This window comes from Rattus norvegicus, chromosome 19, assembly GCF_021556685.1.
Source record: "Rattus norvegicus strain SHRSP/BbbUtx chromosome 19, alternate assembly SHRSP_T2T, whole genome shotgun sequence".
NCBI lineage: Eukaryota > Metazoa > Chordata > Mammalia > Rodentia > Muridae > Rattus > Rattus norvegicus.
Genome location: NC_141552.1, coordinates 21937471 through 21956965, shown reverse-complemented (window position 1 = coordinate 21956965; position 19495 = coordinate 21937471). Strand labels below are relative to the sequence as shown.

The 19495-nt window shown below is 42.2% G+C and overlaps 1 protein-coding gene across 4 annotated transcripts in view; it reads right to left on the bottom strand.

The window, feature by feature from the left end:
- Positions 1-19495, bottom strand: part of LOC147999103 (disks large homolog 5-like) — a 98154-nt gene that overhangs the window by 2845 nt on the left and 75814 nt on the right. Inside the window, exons 1-6 of one of the 4 annotated variants that reach the window (XM_087596121.1) lie at positions 17172-17304; positions 16600-16667; positions 15879-15945; positions 14599-14824; positions 1729-1790; positions 509-668 (exon numbers count right to left, since the gene is read on the bottom strand). In XM_087596121.1, coding sequence (XP_087452247.1) covers positions 509-668; positions 1729-1790; positions 14599-14642 — 266 coding nt within the window. In that variant the 5' untranslated portion in view covers positions 14643-14824; positions 15879-15945; positions 16600-16667; positions 17172-17304. Of the gene's footprint in view, positions 1-508; positions 669-1728; positions 1791-14598; positions 14825-15878; positions 15946-16599; positions 16668-17171; positions 17361-19495 lie in introns of those variants that run through there. The other 3 variants (XM_087596122.1, XM_087596126.1, XM_087596127.1) reach the window with 3 other exon arrangements.

The window sequence follows — 19495 nt, the reverse complement described above, 5'->3', positions numbered from 1 at the left end:
CACCCACAAGAAAAGAAAATTAAACAGACTCAGAGAATGAGAAAGAGAGACAAATATGGAAAGAGCACAATGAGAATCATTAGAAATGTATGCACCATTACTGTCTCAGTGTTTAAGGCACACAGACAAGAAGGAACAGGCCAGAGCCTCAGGCCTTCTAGTTAAGCATGGAGATGAACAATGTGGGACCTGTTACCTAAGGGTGCTGCCATGAGATGATAGCGTTCAGTCACATTCCTAGCAAGTACAAACACTGTCCACAAACTCACAGCACCTAGAACCTTGCAAAGCTGCCACTTGTCAAGGGCTTTCCAATTGTACACTGGGAACTCATGCTCCAGTGACTTTATCCCTGAATTCTTCACTCAGATCACAAGTTCAGATTTTCAACAGGCAGAATCAGAGAGTCCATGTCCAAACTCACTCCTCAGTAAGGGTCAGGTTCTGAATCTCCTCTCTATGGGAGATGAGGTTTAGAACAAGGTCCTTTGTTTGGAGCAATGCATACCTCTTGTTCATGGATCCACCTGTCACATAAAGGAGGCGATCTGTCAGCTCATTTCTCTCCTTGGTAGTTAGCTCCAGTTCTCTATTCAGCCTCTCCTCTTCCTCGTTGTCCTGCACCTTGTTTAGGATATTTTCAGGGGATGACGTCTGTCTGCAGGCCTCTGTAGGTAGAAGAACACAAGTGAACCCGCATGGGGTGAATGCATAGAGCATACACAGACCACAGTGAGGTCTAAACAGGAGAACATGCTTGGAAGCCAGTGTCACTGCAAGAAGTTTGGTCTGTGTAAGAGGCATCCTAAGTGGATCACAGTCCCCCCACTACTATATAGAGACCAAGAGATGTAAGCAGCCAGGTGTTCCCTATGCCCGCCCACACAGGCTTACAAGTACCAGAGAGATGCCTTCTCCAGGATTATTATCAGGTACGCAGGCTACAACCTGGTTTCAGGACCCTCACCCCTCTGGTTTCAGAAGTCAGATCATCAATTCAGCATCCACAATGAATTGATTGATCAGGGAAACTCAGATATCCTACACTGTTACTCTAGTCCAATAACTTTGCATTAAAAATTCATGTAGGGGGAGGACATGGTCAACAGACTTATTAATTCCCCCTACTGAAATGACAAATGCCCCAGAAGTGCCAATAGGTTACAGGCTCTTTCTCTACCTGCTCCATATAGTTTGGCTACTGTAGAAAAATATCTGCCACACAGAACCTCTAATATATGAAGGTAAGATTGGCCCCGTCAGCCAGAGGTAGTCAGAGGAGTTCTAAGAATATAAGGTCATGGCCAGGAGCACAGTTCTCTCCCTCTTACTACTGTCAGATAGTCACTGAATTGAAAGAAGCAATGAAAGTGAAGTACATTGATGCCCTGTTTAATTCAGAAAAGTTATACCCTCCATGACTCCTGGTGGTGTTATAATATCAATTTAACATACCGAATGCACTGTAAAAGTAAAGACTAGAAGTTCACCCAATAATAGCATAGGCATTGCCATATCCTCCATGTGGTTATGGAGAAACTAATGATGTGAAAACCTTGACTTTCAGGAATTGTGATAATCATGGAATTCAATATCTGTGGAGATGTTCCAGTGGTTGTGGCCCATTGCTATAAAGGCCAGCTGAAGGCCCCCACACTCACCCCTGAGAGGAAGATCAACATACACTGCCCAGAACTTACTCCACATTCCCCATGTGTCCATCATTACCTTTAGGTTTCGTTTGCTTCACTCTAGACTCTTCTCTATCAACATCAACTCTCCCAAAGCACCTACAAAGACGGGAAAACATGTCTGTGGATATATCCTTTGGACACTAAGAGAAAAAGTAGGGAATTGGTTGTCACAACGGTACTGGTGACATCACAGGGATTCCAAGGTCTCTCTAGGAGACAATAGAATGTCCACGAAGGGTCTGCTGATGTCACGGAGAACAGACTTTGCCTCCTTGCTAATGTTCTCCCTGTACTGAGCAAAAGCTGATGGACCCTTTTCAGGGGACTTCCCTGTGGCATAGCCACTGAGCACCACATGCTTCCAAAGCCAAATTTGGCTCTAGGCAAGATTGGAAAAACCTAAGTCATTGCTATGTATCTAAATGAGTGCTTCCTCCCCAATCCCTGCACAGAAGTGTTTCATCCTACCTCAAATTCTCCTCAGTCAGCAATATTACCCATTAAAGATTACTGAGAAATCACACCAGTTCCTATAAGTAGCCAAAGAGGTCTCCTGTCTCATCATGTGCAGGTGCATGAAATCACACCCAGAAATAGCCTATAGGATAGGTGGCAATGTGGGTGTGTGTTATAGGTACAACCTGAAGCTTTGTGCTTAACATTTGACAGTTGCCACCAGATTCTTTAGGAGAAAGAATTGCATTCATTATGGTCCTGGCAACAATGTGGTGATCTGTTAGGAGAGGAAACTGAAATATTGGATCCACCAGTGAATGCACCCTCAGACTGAGTGTGGGGCTCTCCTCTTTGCACTTAAGTTACCAAAGCAGGATTGCTTACAGGCCTCTCTAAGCTATAACGTGTGATTTCATCTGAAAAATAAAATAGTCAGCAGATGTGGGGGGGGGATGCAGCCAAAGGAGTAGGAGAAGCCTAGAGACATAACTCAGTGGACAGAGTAAGAAACAAGCATCTTCACTCCTGTTTCATGGATCACCCCACAAAACACAAAAGCATGTATCGTACTAAAAAAAAAAGCCAGTTATTTTATTGAATGCATACACTAATACTGTTTACAGTATTAGTAGCAAAGCTCAGATTTTGGGGGCAGATCCATGACTTGAACTATCTTCCTGACAACATATAAATCAATCAATCAATCAATCAATCAATAAATAAATAAATAAGAAAAAAAACCACAAAAATAAAAAACACAAAAAGCACAAGCCTCTCATGTGAAGTTACAGAAGAGTGATCCAGTGGTCACTTCTGACCAGGCCATTTTAGCTATGACAGTGCATAGTGACCCTTAATTTGATGGGTCCTATATAAAGCTTTGTGCAATATTGTCATTTTAACAAACCTCATCCAGAACATACATAACAACACAGGATATGATTGCCATGTCCTTGCTGTGTATCAAGTTATTTTTCTGTGTCCTGATTGTCAGGCATATTACACCACCAATCTGAGATGGCTGGTAGACTTGGAAGAAAGTGGATATGAAAGATCCCCGTTTGATATCAGTACAGCCATTTCTTAAGCATGAGAATCTTTTAAGCTGGCCCTCGCTTAGCCCCTAGACGTTAGACAATAGACCAGAAAGTACAGAAAGCACATTCCCACCCACTCTCTAGGAAGCTGCCCGACCATAAGAACAGAGGGTATAGAACATATTTACTGCAGGGCAATTACAAGACAGGAAACATCTCTGGGAAGCTGACTGATCACTATAGAAGTGAGATGTCCTTGGTACTGAATGCAGCTGTGCTATAGGCTGACATCGCTATAGCCTTGTCCTGGGAACCCCAGAACAGAAACACCTGCCAAGACAGATATCCTTGGTCCTTGTCCTGGGAACCCCAGGATAAGAAAACATATATCACGTCAGACATCCTTCCTACTGAAATAGCTACATTGATGTGGTTACGGCCTTATCCCAGGACGAGAAACATCTGCCTAGTTATCCTTGGCACTGAAATAGCTGAGCTAATGAAACTGTGTGATCATAAATGACTGTTTAAGCTGTACATTTCTGTTGTTTGAGGCTCCTCACATCCCTCCTCGTGAGGACCGTGTCGAGCCCCAGTGCATTGGTATCCCAAAGTAAACCTCTTGTTTTTACATCAAGACTGAGTCCTGTGTGTTCATGGGGTGGTGATTGTCCTCAGGACTGGAGCGAGAGTCTCCTCTGTCTGAGGGTCCTTCAGATAAAGCTATAGTTGTGGGTTACACACCTCAATTCTCATTGGCTAATGCTGTCCTCACAGTCCTTGGAGGCCCCTTTGTAAGACTACCTGTTGGAAAGTAGAAGCAGCTTTATTTGAGCTCAAAGTGAACCTGACGAGCAACGTAGAGAACAAGATGGGGTAATTGAGAACCTGTCTAAAACCAGCACAGAAACCCACCCTTCATTCAAAGCATCATCTACCAATTCTTGAATTTTTACCATTCTCTGCCAACCAGTCTTTCATTCAGGAAAGGTAGAAAAAAACTGGAAATGATCTTTTTATTCTAAGGACCTTGATCTGTCTTTCCTTAGGTCCACGTTAAGAACAAATGAAATGGGTATCACCATCTGAACAACTTAATATCACCTACTCAGCATTTCTAGCCTAATACTGTGCCTATGGCAATCTCAAGCTTCCCTGAGTGTTGCTGCCCCAGCAAGAAGAATGAAGAACTGAGGTCAAACCCCACTTAATCTTTCAAGGGGTTAGAAGAAAGCCATCAGAGATACTGCACTTCTTTGTCCTTAGATTAAATCAAGATGATACAACGTGAATCTATTGGGATATTCAACCATACATCTTCCTCACAACCCCACCTATCTGAGTTCATTGCTTGGCAGAATTCATGCCCCACCATCCTAGATATTTCTTGATTCATTGCTGCCAAGGGCCAGGTTTCCTGAATTTTGTTTTTTGTAGAATTGGGTGTAGTCAATCATAGTTGCCCTCTGTAGGAAATGACAAATATCTATAATAACTGACCACACTGGACTTGTGTATACAAGTACAGTGGTGGAAAATTCAGCATAACTGAGGAGTGGGAAATCACCACTGTGTCCTGGCCTTTCTCTGCCCATATCACAGCTCACAGGCGGCTGGGGCAAACCTTGAGTTCCTCTGTAGAAACAGAGTGATGTTGAATGGACACTGAGCAGGCAGAGCAACACAGCTGAGGCAACTCAATTCCAGCAACAAATGCATTATGTGTTTCCCATCTTAACAGCTCCTTTTGAGGACTTGTCCCCACACCTAGCTTAAACACAGCAATTTTCATACATGCCTGCCTGCTATTTCATATTGTTGCTGTAATACGCCTCCACATCATAGATTTCAAAAAAGAAAGAAAATAAACCTGACAGTGAGAAGGGTGATGCTTGTCAACATCTAGTGTGTTGGGGGCCCAGGTATGGTCACAAATAACCAGGACACAGGGGATGCAAAGCAAAGGCAGATGCAACTGCATGCAGCTGCAAGTTTATTAACCCTTATACAGGCATGAATATGGATTACCTCACTTTCCCTTTTGGCAAGATATAATAAGATCGTTATTCCCATGATATCAGGAACGACTGAGGCAAGACTAGGCAAAGAAGTGAGACTAAGCAAAGGCTTCTCCTTAAAATATCTGTATAGCAAGTCACCCCTCTTGCTAGTATCACAATCTACTTGTCATACCCCAGAGACCATGAGAGCTGCTTCCACAAAAAACGGACACAGTACAGCATAGTGTAAGGTAAAGTGAGAAAAACATTTTCTTCTCAAGGGCAGCGTTCCAGCCCCTGCTTGCATCTCTCAGCCGTCTTTCCTTGATCCTGTCTGGGAAGTGTATCTCAATGATTCCTCAATTTCTCTCTTTGTCCTTTTGTTTTAAAAGTAACACTTTCTATAACATAGCTAATTGTCCTTGAAGGGGTTTAATCACGCAAAAAGAAAGCAATATAATATATAATGTATGCAACCTTTAATGAGTGTATCTATTTTCTTAGGGGTATTATTCAGATACCTTCCCAGATCTGGATTTAACTTTGATAATTGTTATCTGTCTACAAAATCAACAATATCGAATGAATATTCCAGTTTTCTGGCGTAAAGTCCTCGGGAGTAAGAACTAATGATTTTGGAATTTGCTCGGTGTCTATTGTTATGTCCCTCATTTCATTTCTGATTTTTAATTCATGTATTGTCTCTCTTGTGCATTGTTAGTTTGAGGAAGGGGTTGTCTCTCTTGTGGATCTTCTCAAAAAAAAAAAAAAGAGGAAGAAAAGAAAAAGACAGCTCTTGCTTTCCTTGACTTTGTATTTTTCTCTTTGTTTCTAAAGGCTTGATTTCAACCCTGAGTTTACTCCTTTCATCAGATCCTACCAGACTCTCTATGGGATGAGGCTTTGCCTCACTTGGTAACAGCAGCATGGAAAAAATGAAGCTTCTGCTGATCTCTGTTGTGGTGTTGCACATCACAATCTCACCGAAAACCATGCATAGCCTGGTTTTAGGCTCTATTAAAGCAGCCCAGTATTTCAGTGTTACCTGCAAGGTGCCATGGAACGGTAGTAACATAATTCTGCATGCACATCGACAGGTTTCTCCACGGTCTTCTGGGTCATTTGATAATAATTTATAGTGAGTTCATGGATGAACACACACACACACACACACACACACACACACACTTTACTGACATGGTGCATATTCTTTGCACACCAAAAATAAAGTGAGCGTTACTGAAAATGCACCAATAATGGAATCGAAGGAGGGAGCTGTGGGGAAGCTGGGGCTTAGAGTTACTTAAAAGACCCGATGCAGATTCTCCTTCTATTGGAGGAGAAACTTGATAGACAATGGGGATCTTTATTTTCTTTCTCTAGAGCACACAGGACTAGGGTGGCAGCGAGGGCTTTGAGTGTGTTTGGCAAGTACTGTAGCACTGAATTAAATCCAAGGGCTGGAACCCTATTAATCATCTACAACAATTACAGGGCAGGCTGGATGACGACACTCAGCTGACATTGTGGACATCTCAAGACAGTCACTGGACAATGGCTGACACACTTGTCTGAAGACTGGAAATGTTTCTCGATCTTGGAGAGGAAAGAAGGACCCTCCAACTACACTGTCCTCTAAGGAAGTTTATTCAAGTGACGGATGACAGGGACTGTTTTGTCTCACGTCACACATGTCAGTAGAAAATATCCTAGGTATTGGATGCCGCTGTTAGCATTAACAGAACAAAGCCCATAGTGTTGGGAAGGATAATAAATTATGAGTAGGATTAGAAAACCCCAAGCCTCTTCCAGGTTCTAGGAGAGCAAAAAAAAAAAAAAATACCACGAAATACGGCATTAATGTGATAGTTTGGTTAAATCTAGTTACTAGTTTCTATTGTGATACCTATTGTCAGTGCCTGTGCCGACAGTGTGTGAATATTGGGTGTAGGTTTGTGGGGTTGAAAGAAAACACGTACAGGGGTCACCCCTTTTTAGCGAGTGCCACCAAGGCTTTACTGAGATCTCCTTATATACCAGAGGCAAAAGCCGTGGAAAATCAACAAGGCAGGTGAAAATCCCCAAACAGGAAAATAGGACAAGTCTGTGTGGTGAAAGTTCCAGCCCAATCAGGGGCATAAACAGCTTCTTAAAAACAAGAAGCAGGAAAGCTCAGTGGGGAGGAAGGGTGCCATGGAAAATCCCAGCCCCAAATCAGGGGCTAAGAGCAGCTGTCAAAGGTGTAAACAATTTCTTCCTATAGCAGGCTGAAAGGCTCAGCGAGGGGGGAGGGAAACACCAAGGTAGGGCCCAACAGGAGCCTTCAATGGTGGCTCTAATGTTTCACTTTCCTCTGCCAACTGGCCTGCACACTGTTTCTAGCACCATAATGATTTCAAGTCTTCCTCCTAAGGAATTTTGTGGCAACCGTTGAATGCTAAGCACAAGGCTTCATGAGTGTTCCCCTAACACACACCCATGTTGCAACCTTCCATGCAGGCTATTTCTTGATGTGATTTCAAGCACCTGTACATAATAAGACAGGAGAACATTTTGAGTGCATATTCAAACTGGTATTATTTCTCAGGAATTTTTAATGGCTAATATTGGTGAAGAAGGATAATTTGAGTTAGGATGAGACATTTTTGGGCAGGATTTGGAAGGAAACATTCATTTAGATGCATAGGAATTACTAAGGTTTTTATAATCAAGCCTAGAGGAAAATTTGGCTTTGGAAGCAGGAGGTGTTCAGTGGCTCTGCCCCGGGAAAGTCTCCTGGAAAGGGCACCTCAGCTTATGCTCAGTACAGGGAGAACATTAGCAGGGAGGCAAAGTCTGCTCCCCATGACATCTGCTGTCCCTTCTTGGACATTCTATTGTCTCCTAGAGAGTTCTGGCATCCTCTGCTATGTCACCAATGTTGTAGTGACAACCAGTGCCCTAGTTTCTCTCAGTCCGAGTCTGGCAGATACATCCTAAGACATGTTTTCCAGTCTTAGAAGTGTTTTGGGAGGGAGGATGTCGATTGTGGAGAGACTAGGGTGAAGGAGTCTGACCTTTCGTCTCAAGGAAATGATGGACAAAGAAAGTGGTTCTGGGAATGTGGAGTAAGTTCTGGGCAGTGTCTTTTGAGCTTTCTGTGGAGGTGGGGTGGGGGGAGGGATGGTGGGCGTCCTGCAAGCTTAAGCTGACCTTTCTAGCAATTGGCCACAACAACTGGAGCATCTGCAAAGGAATTGAATTTCAATGAATATCACAATTCCTGAAAGTCATGGATTTCAGAACATTAATTTTCCTATCCCCAAAGAAAGGATATGGTAAGGCCAATGCTACTATTCTGTGAACTTCTGGCCTTTACTTTTAAAGTTGATTTGTGGCTTGTTTTTTGTTTGTTTATTTATTTATTTAGTGGGTAATATTATTTATTGCCAAAGTCAAACATCTGTGTTACATCCTGGGACCCACATGACAGAAGGAGAGAAATGGCTCCTGAAAGTTGTTTGGTCATGTACTGCACACACACACACACACACACACACACACACACACACACACACAGACACTCACACTCATACACACACAAACTTTTACGCAATAGTAATTTTTCTTAGAGTCTGATATAATTGGTTCTAATACAAAGACAGCCTGAGTGTAGTTACTATATGATTAAATAGTACTCATGCTCTCAGGAACAGAGTTTAAAGTTTATAGGTACCTAATAAACTTGCATTGGGACATATAAAGAACATTTAAATGTTCAGCAGAAATACAAAGAACAACTAATTTAATTTGTTAAAAGTGAAAGCTTATACAATTCTGAAGGTTTTTATGCTGGTTTTATTATACATGTAACTATGAAAAGAAAACATACATACTTGATCAATGAAATGAGGAAGAGTGATTTAATGAACAGAAAAATGGATGGTACTTCAAAATTTCCATGATTACATATTATCTATTTAATTCCCTCCACAACAGCAAGAAACGGACATTATTATTTATGCGACATTACAGATACATAAACCGAGAAAATATTGTTTGGCCTGATTTTCTGAGCTTCCTTAAAGGTTTAGTTAATTGACAGAACTGTCCTTTAAAATTAGGGTCCATATTCTTCTGTTTTAAATGTGTGACACTTTTATCTTTTTTTCTCCATCTTTATTAAATTGGGTATTTCTTATTTATATTTCAATTGTTATTACCTTTCTGGGTTTCCAGGCAAACATCCCCCTTACCCCTCCCCCTCCCCTTCTCTATTGGTGTCCCCTCCCCATCCTCCTCCCATTACCACCCTCCCCCCAACAATCCCTTTCACTGGGGGTTCAGTCTTGGCAGGACCAAGGGCTTCCCTTTTATTTCTAGTGGGTGCTGCTCTCCCTGCTCCGTGGGAAGTGGATGGGGGAAGGCCCGGGCCTGAGCTGAGTTGGAACTGGGGTAGAAAGGCATAGGGCCTCCTAGGTGAGAATGCCAAACCACCACTGCTGCTGCAGCCACCATGGAGAAGCCCTTGTTCCTGCTGCAGGGAGGAGAGTCTGGTGCCCACAAGATGGCTGAAGGGGAGCTGAGAGTGGACAGCTTCATCACCCGCCTGCTGGAGGTATGAGGATATCGTCCGGGAAAAATTGTGCAGATGACTGAAGCAGAAGTCCAAGGGCTGTGTATCACGTCTTGTGAAATCTTTCTTAGCCAGCCAACAGCTGTGAACACAGGTTTCTTTTGGAGAGCAGGCCTGTGCAGACCCAGAACCCAGGTGGGACAGTTCAAGCTACCCTTTTTCCATGGCCAATCTCAGATCATATTCAGAAAGTATTTCTTGGGCTAAAGAGATGGCTTAGTGGTTAAGAGCACTGACTGCTCTTCCAGAGGTCCTGAGTTCAAATCCCAGCAACCACATGATGGCTCACAACCATCTGTAATGAGATATGATGCCCTCTTCTGGTGTGTCTAAAGACAGTCACGGTGTACTTGTATATAATAAATAAATAAATAAATAAATAAATCTTAAAAAAAAAGAGTATTTCTTCCAGGTGATGGATTTCCAATTTATGGAATTGAACTAACTTACTCATGGTGGAAGTGACACAGAGAGTTAAAGTACAGAAGGAATAATCCAGAATGTCCACCAACAGTTGCTGTCACACCAGGACTTTTAAAAGCACAGCTGCTAGAGAAGCAATGTAGTCTTTGGTTATTCTCAAGCTTAGGTCTTCTAGTCATTATAAGCTGACCATGACACAAAAAGAGTCATCTATATCAAAATAGAGAATAGTAACTAGATTCACACCACACTATCACATCACTACTGTATTTGAGGTTCTCAGTTAATATCTAAGAACCTGGAAGAGGCCTGGGTCTTGCTACACATACTCATAATTTATGTCCCCATTGTCAACTGAGATTCTTCATGCAGCCTGGGGTCAAGGAGGTCATCCCACAAAGCACAAAACACCCATCTCAGATAAACATGTATGGTTTATTGAATCCAAAACATCCATGAATTTCAGGACACAATTAAATGTTGAAACCTAAGGATAATAGATAGAGAAGAGAATTAAGATTTCTAGTTCATAGATCCAGTAAACACCTTCAACAAATCATAGCAGCAAACTTCCATAAGGTAAAGAAAGAAAAGGCCATAAAGGTACAACAAGCCTACAGAACATCAAACTAATTGTACCAGAAAAATTCCTCCATTCACATAATAATTAAAACGCTAAATGCACAGATCAAGAAAGAACATTAAAAGGGGTAAGGTATAAATATCTAGTAACAAATAAATTCAGATGTATCTGAATTACACCAGACTTCTCAACAGAGATTCTAAAAGTCAGAAAATCTTGGGCAGATGTACTGCAGACACAGGCTCCTATATCCAGCATAATCCTCAATCACCATAAAAGGAGGAACCAGGATATTTCATGACAAAACCAAATTTAAACAATTCTTTTCTGTAAGAAAGCACAACAGAGGCTAACAGGACGAAAACTCCAAGACAATAAACTGAACTATACCCAAGAAAAACTAAGAAATTAATCTTCTCTCAATAATTTAAAAAAAGAGAAGCACACAAACATAATTTCACCTATAACCAGAAAAAGAAGAGAATGCAGCAATCATTGGCTTTAATATCTGAACAGATCTTCTTTCCCTAATCCCCAAGCTCCCAGGGGCCAAACTGCCAGCCAAAGTGTATGCAAGGATGCTCTATGGTTCAAGGTGAGGCCTGTAGCCCCACCAAAGGCAGATCCTAGAGGTGTGAGGTGGGGATGGATATGTGTGGGTGGGGGAGCACTGTCACATAGGCAAAGCTGAGCAGAAATGGGATGTAAATTTGATGAGGGGAGTGTGGAAAGCAGGACAATAGTTGAAATGTAAATAAATAAAATAACCGATTAATAAAAAATAGCCAAAAATAAAATAACAAGTAAAAAGGTAAATGAAAATTAAACCAAACCAACCAACCAAACAAACAAAAATCCCTGAAGTGGATTGGCCTAATTCTGCTTGTATTTTAATGCTAATTTGTGGAACTCAGGACTGGTTAACCCCAAATAACTGACCCTGTTCCCAGTTAACTGTGATTATAAAGAAGCCAACAGCCAACAGCTGCACAGCAGAGAGATGGGGGAGGGGAGTTTCTGAGGGCTTTGCTAGAGAGGAACATGAGGAGGGAAGAAGGAAGAAGAAGCTGCCAAAGAATAAAGGAAGAACGTGTGTGATGGAGAGGAGAGAGGAAGAGGACAGCAGCCATGGTTAAGGGAGAGGAGAGCCTGGTCCTGAGGGCTGTCCAAGTGCAACAAAGAGCAGCCAAGATGCTACACAGTCAGTAAGAGTTGAGCGTTATTGTTTGGAAAGTAGATCTCCTACCATGGAGGGCAGGCAGCTGCACAGCTACTGTGCTTACTAATGCACACTAAAATAAATTTAACAAAATATGTATAACCAGTAAGACAGCTCTGTAGAGGATCCTAAAAGGAATACTTTAGTTTGAAGGGAAGGACAAAATACCAGAGAACACAGGGGATAAATTAATAAAACTAGGAAAGTTAATCAAAGAAGACTGTGAAAACCACAAAAATTAACAAAATGACAAAATTTAATGCATAGGTTTAAATAATAATTACATATCACTAAACTCAATATCTAGGGTGGTGGGGCATGAATTCTGCCATGGTCTGAACTCAGAAAGGTGGGGTTGGGAGAAACATGTCTGGTTAAATAGTCCACCCACATTGTGTCAATGTGATTTAATCTAAGGACAAAGAAGTGGAGCATCTCTCATGGCTTTCTTCTAACCCCTTGAAAGGATCACTGGGGTGTGGCCTCAGTACTTCATACTTCTTGCTAGGTCAGCGAAACTCAGGGAAGCTTGAGATTGTCATAGCACAGTGTTAGGCTAGATATACTGAGTAGATGATACTAAGTTGTTCAGATGGTGATACACATTTGCATGTGTTCTTAATGTGGACCTAAGGAAAGAGAGATCAAGGTCCTTAGAATAGAAGGAACATTCCCAGTCCTTTTCTACCATTCCAGACTGAAAGGCTGGTAGGGAGAAAGTGGTAAATAATAAAGAATTAATAGATGATGCTTTGAATGAAGGGTTGGTTTTTGTGCTGGTTTTAGACAGGGTCTCACGTATCCCATGGTGCCCTCTCCCTGGCTGGCCCGGTTCACTTTGAAGTCAGTGCTTCCATTTCCAATAGATAGTCTTACAAGAGGGGCCTCCGAGGTCTCTGAGGACAGCATTAGCCATTGACAGTTGAGGTGTGCAACCCACAACTATAGTTTTTGCCACTTTGTTCCATGTCTACCAGCTATTTCAGATTGTTGCTGTTCTATGCCTGACAATCAAGGACACAGAAAAATAACCTGATAGAGAGCAAGGACATGGTGATCACATCCTTGCCTCTGCTGTATGTTCTGGATGAGGTTTGTTAAAATTCCAATATTACAAAAAGCTTTATATAGGGCCCATCACATTAAGGGTCACTATGTACTGTTTCATCTAAAATGGCCTAATCAGAACTGACCGCCAGACAACACTTCCTGCGAAGTTCCTATGAGAAGCTTAAGTTTTTTGTGTTTTTTCTTCTTCCTTCCTTCCTTCCTTCCTTCCTTCCTTCCTTCCTTCCTTTCTTTCTTTCCTTCTTTCTTTCTTTCCTTCTTTCTTTCTTTCTCTCTCTCTCTTTCTTTCTTTCTTTCTTTCTTTCTTTCTTTCTTTCTTTCTTTCTTTCTTTCTTTCTTTGCTTTATAGGTTTAGAGGAATGTATTTTGGGCCACGGACCTGCCCCTAGTATCTTAGCTATGGATGTGATCAATCAGTGTTAGTGTATGCATTCAATAAAATGTCCATTTTTGACTAAGGTAGATGCTTCTCTGTTTTGTGGGGTGACCCATTGTCAATGTGTAGTGAGTTGGGGCCCTGGGTATGGTCACATACCCCCAGGACACAGGGGGTGCAGAGCAAAGGCATAAGAAACTGCATGCAGTTGCGAGCTTTATTAATCCTTATTAAGCTAAGAATATGCATTACTACAATTTTCATTGTGTCAAGATACCATAAGATCATTATTCCCAGGATACCAGGAACAATGAGGGAAGATTAAACAAAGAAAGACGAATAAATGAAAGCTTCTTCTAAAAATATTCATATAACAAATAACCTCTCTTATTATAATCAAAATATACTCACCATTACCAAGAGAGCGTTAGAACCACTTCCATAGAAACGGGACACAGCAGAACATATTTTAAGGCCAAGTGAGAAAAACATTTTCTTCTCCAGGGCGGCATTCCAGCCCCTACTTGAATCTGTCACCAGGCCTTTCTTGACCCTGCCTGGGAGCTGCATCTCTATGTCTTAACAATTCCTTCTTTTTTCTTTTGTTTTAAAGTAACACTTTACATAACATAGCTAAAGGTCCTTGTAGTGGTTTAGTCAGGTAAAAATAAAGCAACATAATACATAATGTACATAAGATTATGGCAAAACTAGCTCCTCTCATGCTATGGAAAATCCTTTGAAGCCAAGCCTTGGGATCTAATCCTGTCAATTGATCAGCCAATAATTTCGCTATTTCCATAGGAGTAGTATCTTCTAGCTGTTTACCAAAAGACATTCGAACATCATATTTCAAGGCATTAATTACTTTTGAAGCACTTTCATTACCCTCTAAATAGGCTTGAATTAACTTCCAATCATGTTCTGTGTCATTATCCATATATTTACTAACAGAAAAGTAGTAGGATTTCATCATGATAAGCAATATAAGCCCGATAACTGGCATTGGCCGCAGCAGAAGAAACCATGAGTAAAACACACATTGCTAAGAATAAGTGCTCAGTAGTAAAGGACTTTCCTGAAGGAGACAAAATTATTCCTTTCAGTGCTTAATCGCTTCACCTTACCCCATATAGGTAATAGGGTTGTCACTGCACGGATCCTTATCCATTGTTGTTTGTGGACACTAAGAGAAGCCAGGGCCTCAGTAATGGAGGACACCTCCTCATCTCCTGAGAACATCCATCAGGAGAAAATGTAGCTGGTTTAACTGGATTCCTTTGAGGGTAGGGAGCAGTTCTTATTATTCTGTGCTTGGATCCATCTCCCGGGTAACCAGAATAGTCTCCCATCCTGTAATGAGACAAAACCCTCTCCCCTACATACAATGATGTCCCTTCCTGCCATTCAGCATCCCGGGCAATTTTTATCCATACTGTCTGTTCCATGCCTTCTGGGGGGAAGTTCAACAAAGTGTCTATCGGCTCTTGATATAACTTCACCTTGTGGTAAATTAAGAAAATTAATAACGTATAATGCTTGTGCCAATATAGCTCTGGGACTGGTCTGCAAACTCCATTCAGGTTGCATAAGGCCATCTCTTTTCCCCCTTTTTAATTTTATAATTTGTCATTATATGGTGTGGTGAATTCTTTCAACAAAAGCTTGTCCTTGTGTATTGTGTTCTGTACCAGTAATATGTACAATATGATATCGTTGACAAAATTGTTTATATTGATAAGAAATATATGTTGGTCCATTATCAATTTTAATTTTAGAAGGCAGTCCCATAACAGCAAAAGTTTCCAATAGATGCTGTATAACATGAGCAGTGCGTACTCCTGGCAATGGTGTAGCCCACACAAATTTTGAAAAATTATCTATGCTTACATCTATATGTGAAAGGTGACCAAACTCAGAAATATGGGTTATATCGATCTGACATGATGTATTAAGTTGCATCCTTCTGGGATTAATTTGAGATGGAACATATTTTATACATGAAGACTAACACGTAGGACAATTAGCAATAATTTGTTTGGCTTGAGAATAGGGAAGCTTATATTTAATATGTAAATATCCTGTATTGGCATGATTATGACTGTGTTCTTCTGGGGTAGCAAAGGCCACTAATTGATCTACCATATGATTGCCAAGTGTTAAAGATTCTGGAAATTTTGAATGTGATCTAGTGTGTGTAATGAATATTCTAGAGTTTCATAATAACAATAGTCCTTTAATATGTGAGAATAACATTTAATATCGGCTTAGATGTAGAAACAACAGCAGTCGCAATATTCTGTACTACTCCTACAACATAAGCGGACTCAGCTATAATATTTTTACATCATGAGTAAAATCCTGGAATACATTAATTACCGCTAATAATTCATTTTGTTGTACTGACCCAAAAGAAGATTCTTGTTCCCAAAATTAATCTTTGGTCCAATAAGCCATCTTGGTGTTAGAGCCATCTGTAAACACAGTAAAGGCTGATGGTAATGGATCAACAAAATTAGTGTATTTATCAAATTTTTTTTTGTTTTTTAAAGCAATCCCACAATTTACTATAGGGAGGATGAAATTCAATATTTCCAGTGTAAGAAATCATGGCTAATTGAAAAACCTCAGACATCTGCATTAAATATTCCACTTTATCTTTGCTAAATGGGAAAACAATAGCAGCACAATCATATCCCCACAGAGTAACAGATCTTTGTATGCCTTGCTGAATACTTAAAGAAATTTGTTCCTCATAATTTGTTAATGTATGGTTAAAGTTTTATTTAATATAAACCCATTCTAAAGGCAACTCATCCTGACTGAAAGTGCCGGTAGGATATTCAAGAGTATTTAAACATATAATTTAATAACTCTATCTGGATCAATACATGCCAAATATGCATCTTTCCATTTTCAGAAAAGATACCCTTGCATGCCTTCATATAAGCATTAATATCCCCAGCCTCCTTTATAGGTAATAATGCTCTCCTGTACTCTTCATTAGCATTTTCAAAAGCAAGCATTTGCAGCAGTTGTCCTCCAGCTTCCTCTCCTACCATTGTTCTTTCCAATGTTAATTTTAATATACATAAAAACTTAATACATGGTTCATAGAAAGCTACTACCTTTTTCAACCAACCAGTATCATCCTTTATAATAAGTCGGTTGGGCCACACCTTGAATCGATGCCGGCCTAATTATAGGAAAAGAAAAAGCAGGTGAATTTGTCATCATCATCCTGTGAATCTAAAGGTCAACATGCTATCCTCGGGAAACGACTTAGAAAAACCTGCTTCAGGCAGTGGTGCAGAGTGCAAAACTTTTACTTTCGTTTTGTCTTAATGAAGCTCTAGCTTCTTGTTCTGTATTCGTTATTACCCTGTCTGCATTCATGGCCTTGAACACAGTAAAAATTACAGCCCAAAGAGACCAGAAATTGGAATCTTTTTGCCCTGCCTAACAGCCTTTTTCACCTTAACTTTCACTTTGACCCAGATATCAGAATCCCTGGAACCCTCGTCAGGGAACCATGGAGTTTCCTCAAGCTGTCTCTAAACACTTTTCTAAACCAGACTGATAGACATGAATTCCCTGCACTCTTAAAGATGCTTAAGCATAGCGAGATGAAGAGAAGATTTATCTTGTCCCATTTCCTTGTAATAAAATGTACTTACCTTATCTGACTGTCCAGACTTACCTTCAGGGACCCTGTTCCAGTGCCATAGGTCAACGTCTAGGGTGTTGGGAGCCCTGTGTCCGGTCGCATTCCTTTCTGTGTTTCCCGATGCTCAGTGGCCATGCCACTCCAGCATGCTTTGAAATGAACCAGTCCGCAACCACCACCACCACCACCACCACCACCACCACTACCACCACCACCACCAGCAGCAGCACCACCACCAATTTGGTTTTGTAAATAAAGTTTTATTGACATCGCCATCCTCAGCATTTACATCCTGTTCAGTGCTGCTTCTGGCTGCAGCTGCAGGGCTTAGGAGCCACAGAGCCCTTTAGACTCCCAGAGCTGAGAGCATTGACCTTTTGCCTTGTTTGTGAAAGAGGTGACTGACCCCTGTGCTCGAGGTGGCCTTTCCGTGCCCCTTAACCCATAGCATACGTCTCTGTGCCATCCTCTCCCTTTGCTGTGGTGTGCACTTCCTGGTACATTTCCGTTAGCTCTTGACATTTCCAGAGCATTGGGTCTTGCAAATTGAATTTGCATGGCACCAGGAATAGACCTGATAGTAGGGTGTGGGACACTCCCTATGGGGACCCTGCCCAGGGGCATAAGCTTACTTTTCCAGTCAACTCCTTGAACAGTGAGCCTTTGTGGGACAAGGTACTTCACGACATGACTTGACCTCTCTGCAGTGCACCCAATCCCTGCTTGGCTCAGATGTCCCCCAGAGAGGTTGTGTGAGTGTCCCCAGTAGAGGCAGCACTCTGTGTGGTGGCATTGACATGGCATCCAGGAAAGTCAAAACCAGAGAGGCATGTCGGGCAGTTGGAAGCAGATGTCTGCGTCCTTGGGGAGAAGGATGGACTAGACACTCCTGCAGGGGGTGAGCTGAGAAGCACTTCCTTGGCTTTTTCACAACCATACATCCTGCATGCCATGCTGTGTACCCATGCTGAGCTGAAGCCCCAGGCTTTGAGTCTCCCACAGCTGCTGTGTCCTGGGGCCAGAGTAGGATTAAGCAGACTTCAGCAGGAGAAAGGTGAAAACCCTGGTTGCGGGGTGGGGATGGCACAGTCATAACACACCTGCGCATGAGGCCCCTGACTTAGAGCCGTATAGCAGCTGTGACAAGCCAGCTCTGGTGACACTCATCTGCAATCTCAGCCCATGGGGGGTAGAGGCAGTAGGATCAGTTGTTTAATTATCCTTTGCTACACGGCAGGTTCGAGTCCAGCCTGGGCAACTTTGTCTATGAAAATAAGACAAAATGAGGTCTTGACTCTGAGCATCACAGTCTGTACCTGGCACAGTTGCCCCACCCAGGTAAGAAACCCCTCTGTCCAGAGGCCATAACTGCAGGAGACCCCTGGCCAAGTGTCTATACAGCGCCCTGTTTGACTGGACTGTGCTGAGGACCAACCACGCTCTCCTCAACAGGAAGGACATGGGAGAGGCTGTTTCTGTGAGATTCCGGGCCCTGAGACGGCCAAGAATAAACCCTGTCCTTGGGAAAGCCATGGAGACTGGGAACCCACAGGATCTCTGCAAACACCAGGGCTGGCAGAGGACTCTGATCCTCTACAGCAGCTGCTCTCAATCTGTGGGTTCTACATCAGCGCTCCTGCACATCAGACATTTACATTACAGTTCCTCACAGTAACAAAGTTACACTCATGAAGTAGCTCTCCAATAAGTTTATGTTGGGATGACAACGACATGAGGAACTGAAATAAAGAGTCACAGTGTTAGGAAGGGTAAGAACCGCCATTCTATAGGAACCCAGGCATCTGCACTCGGTGTCTGGAAGTGTGATAGGCTAGACTTCACCCTCAACGATGCCAGCATGTGGGCACCAAGCCCAGGTTCCACCCCAATGCTTACTGGATATGTGCAGGCCTGGTTCCATCAAGAAGTAATAAAGGAACCCTTGGCAAAAAAACACTGGGTACCAAACTGGTCAGGAAAACACAGCCCCTCTGCTGCAACTCCTCTCAGGAGGGCTAGTCTTTCCAGGAGACCCTGGCTATAACCACACCTTGTCTCCCAGTGCTTGCCCATTGGTGTCTTGGCCATATTCAGATTTGAGGACTTTGAACAGAATAGCTTCCAGCAGATTTGCATCAATGAATCCAACAAGTAGTTGCAGTTCTACTTCACCCAGCGCATCTTCAAGCTGGAGCAGGTGAGAGTGGACACCTATTCCCCAGCCCAGCCCAGCCCAGCCATCACCCTGAATGTCAGCTGTGTCCCTCAGTATCAGCAGGATGGGGCCTGGGCACCGTAGGTTCCCCAGGACCTAAAGCTATGTCCTTGAACTCAGTGCCATGCTCAGCCCTTCCAGC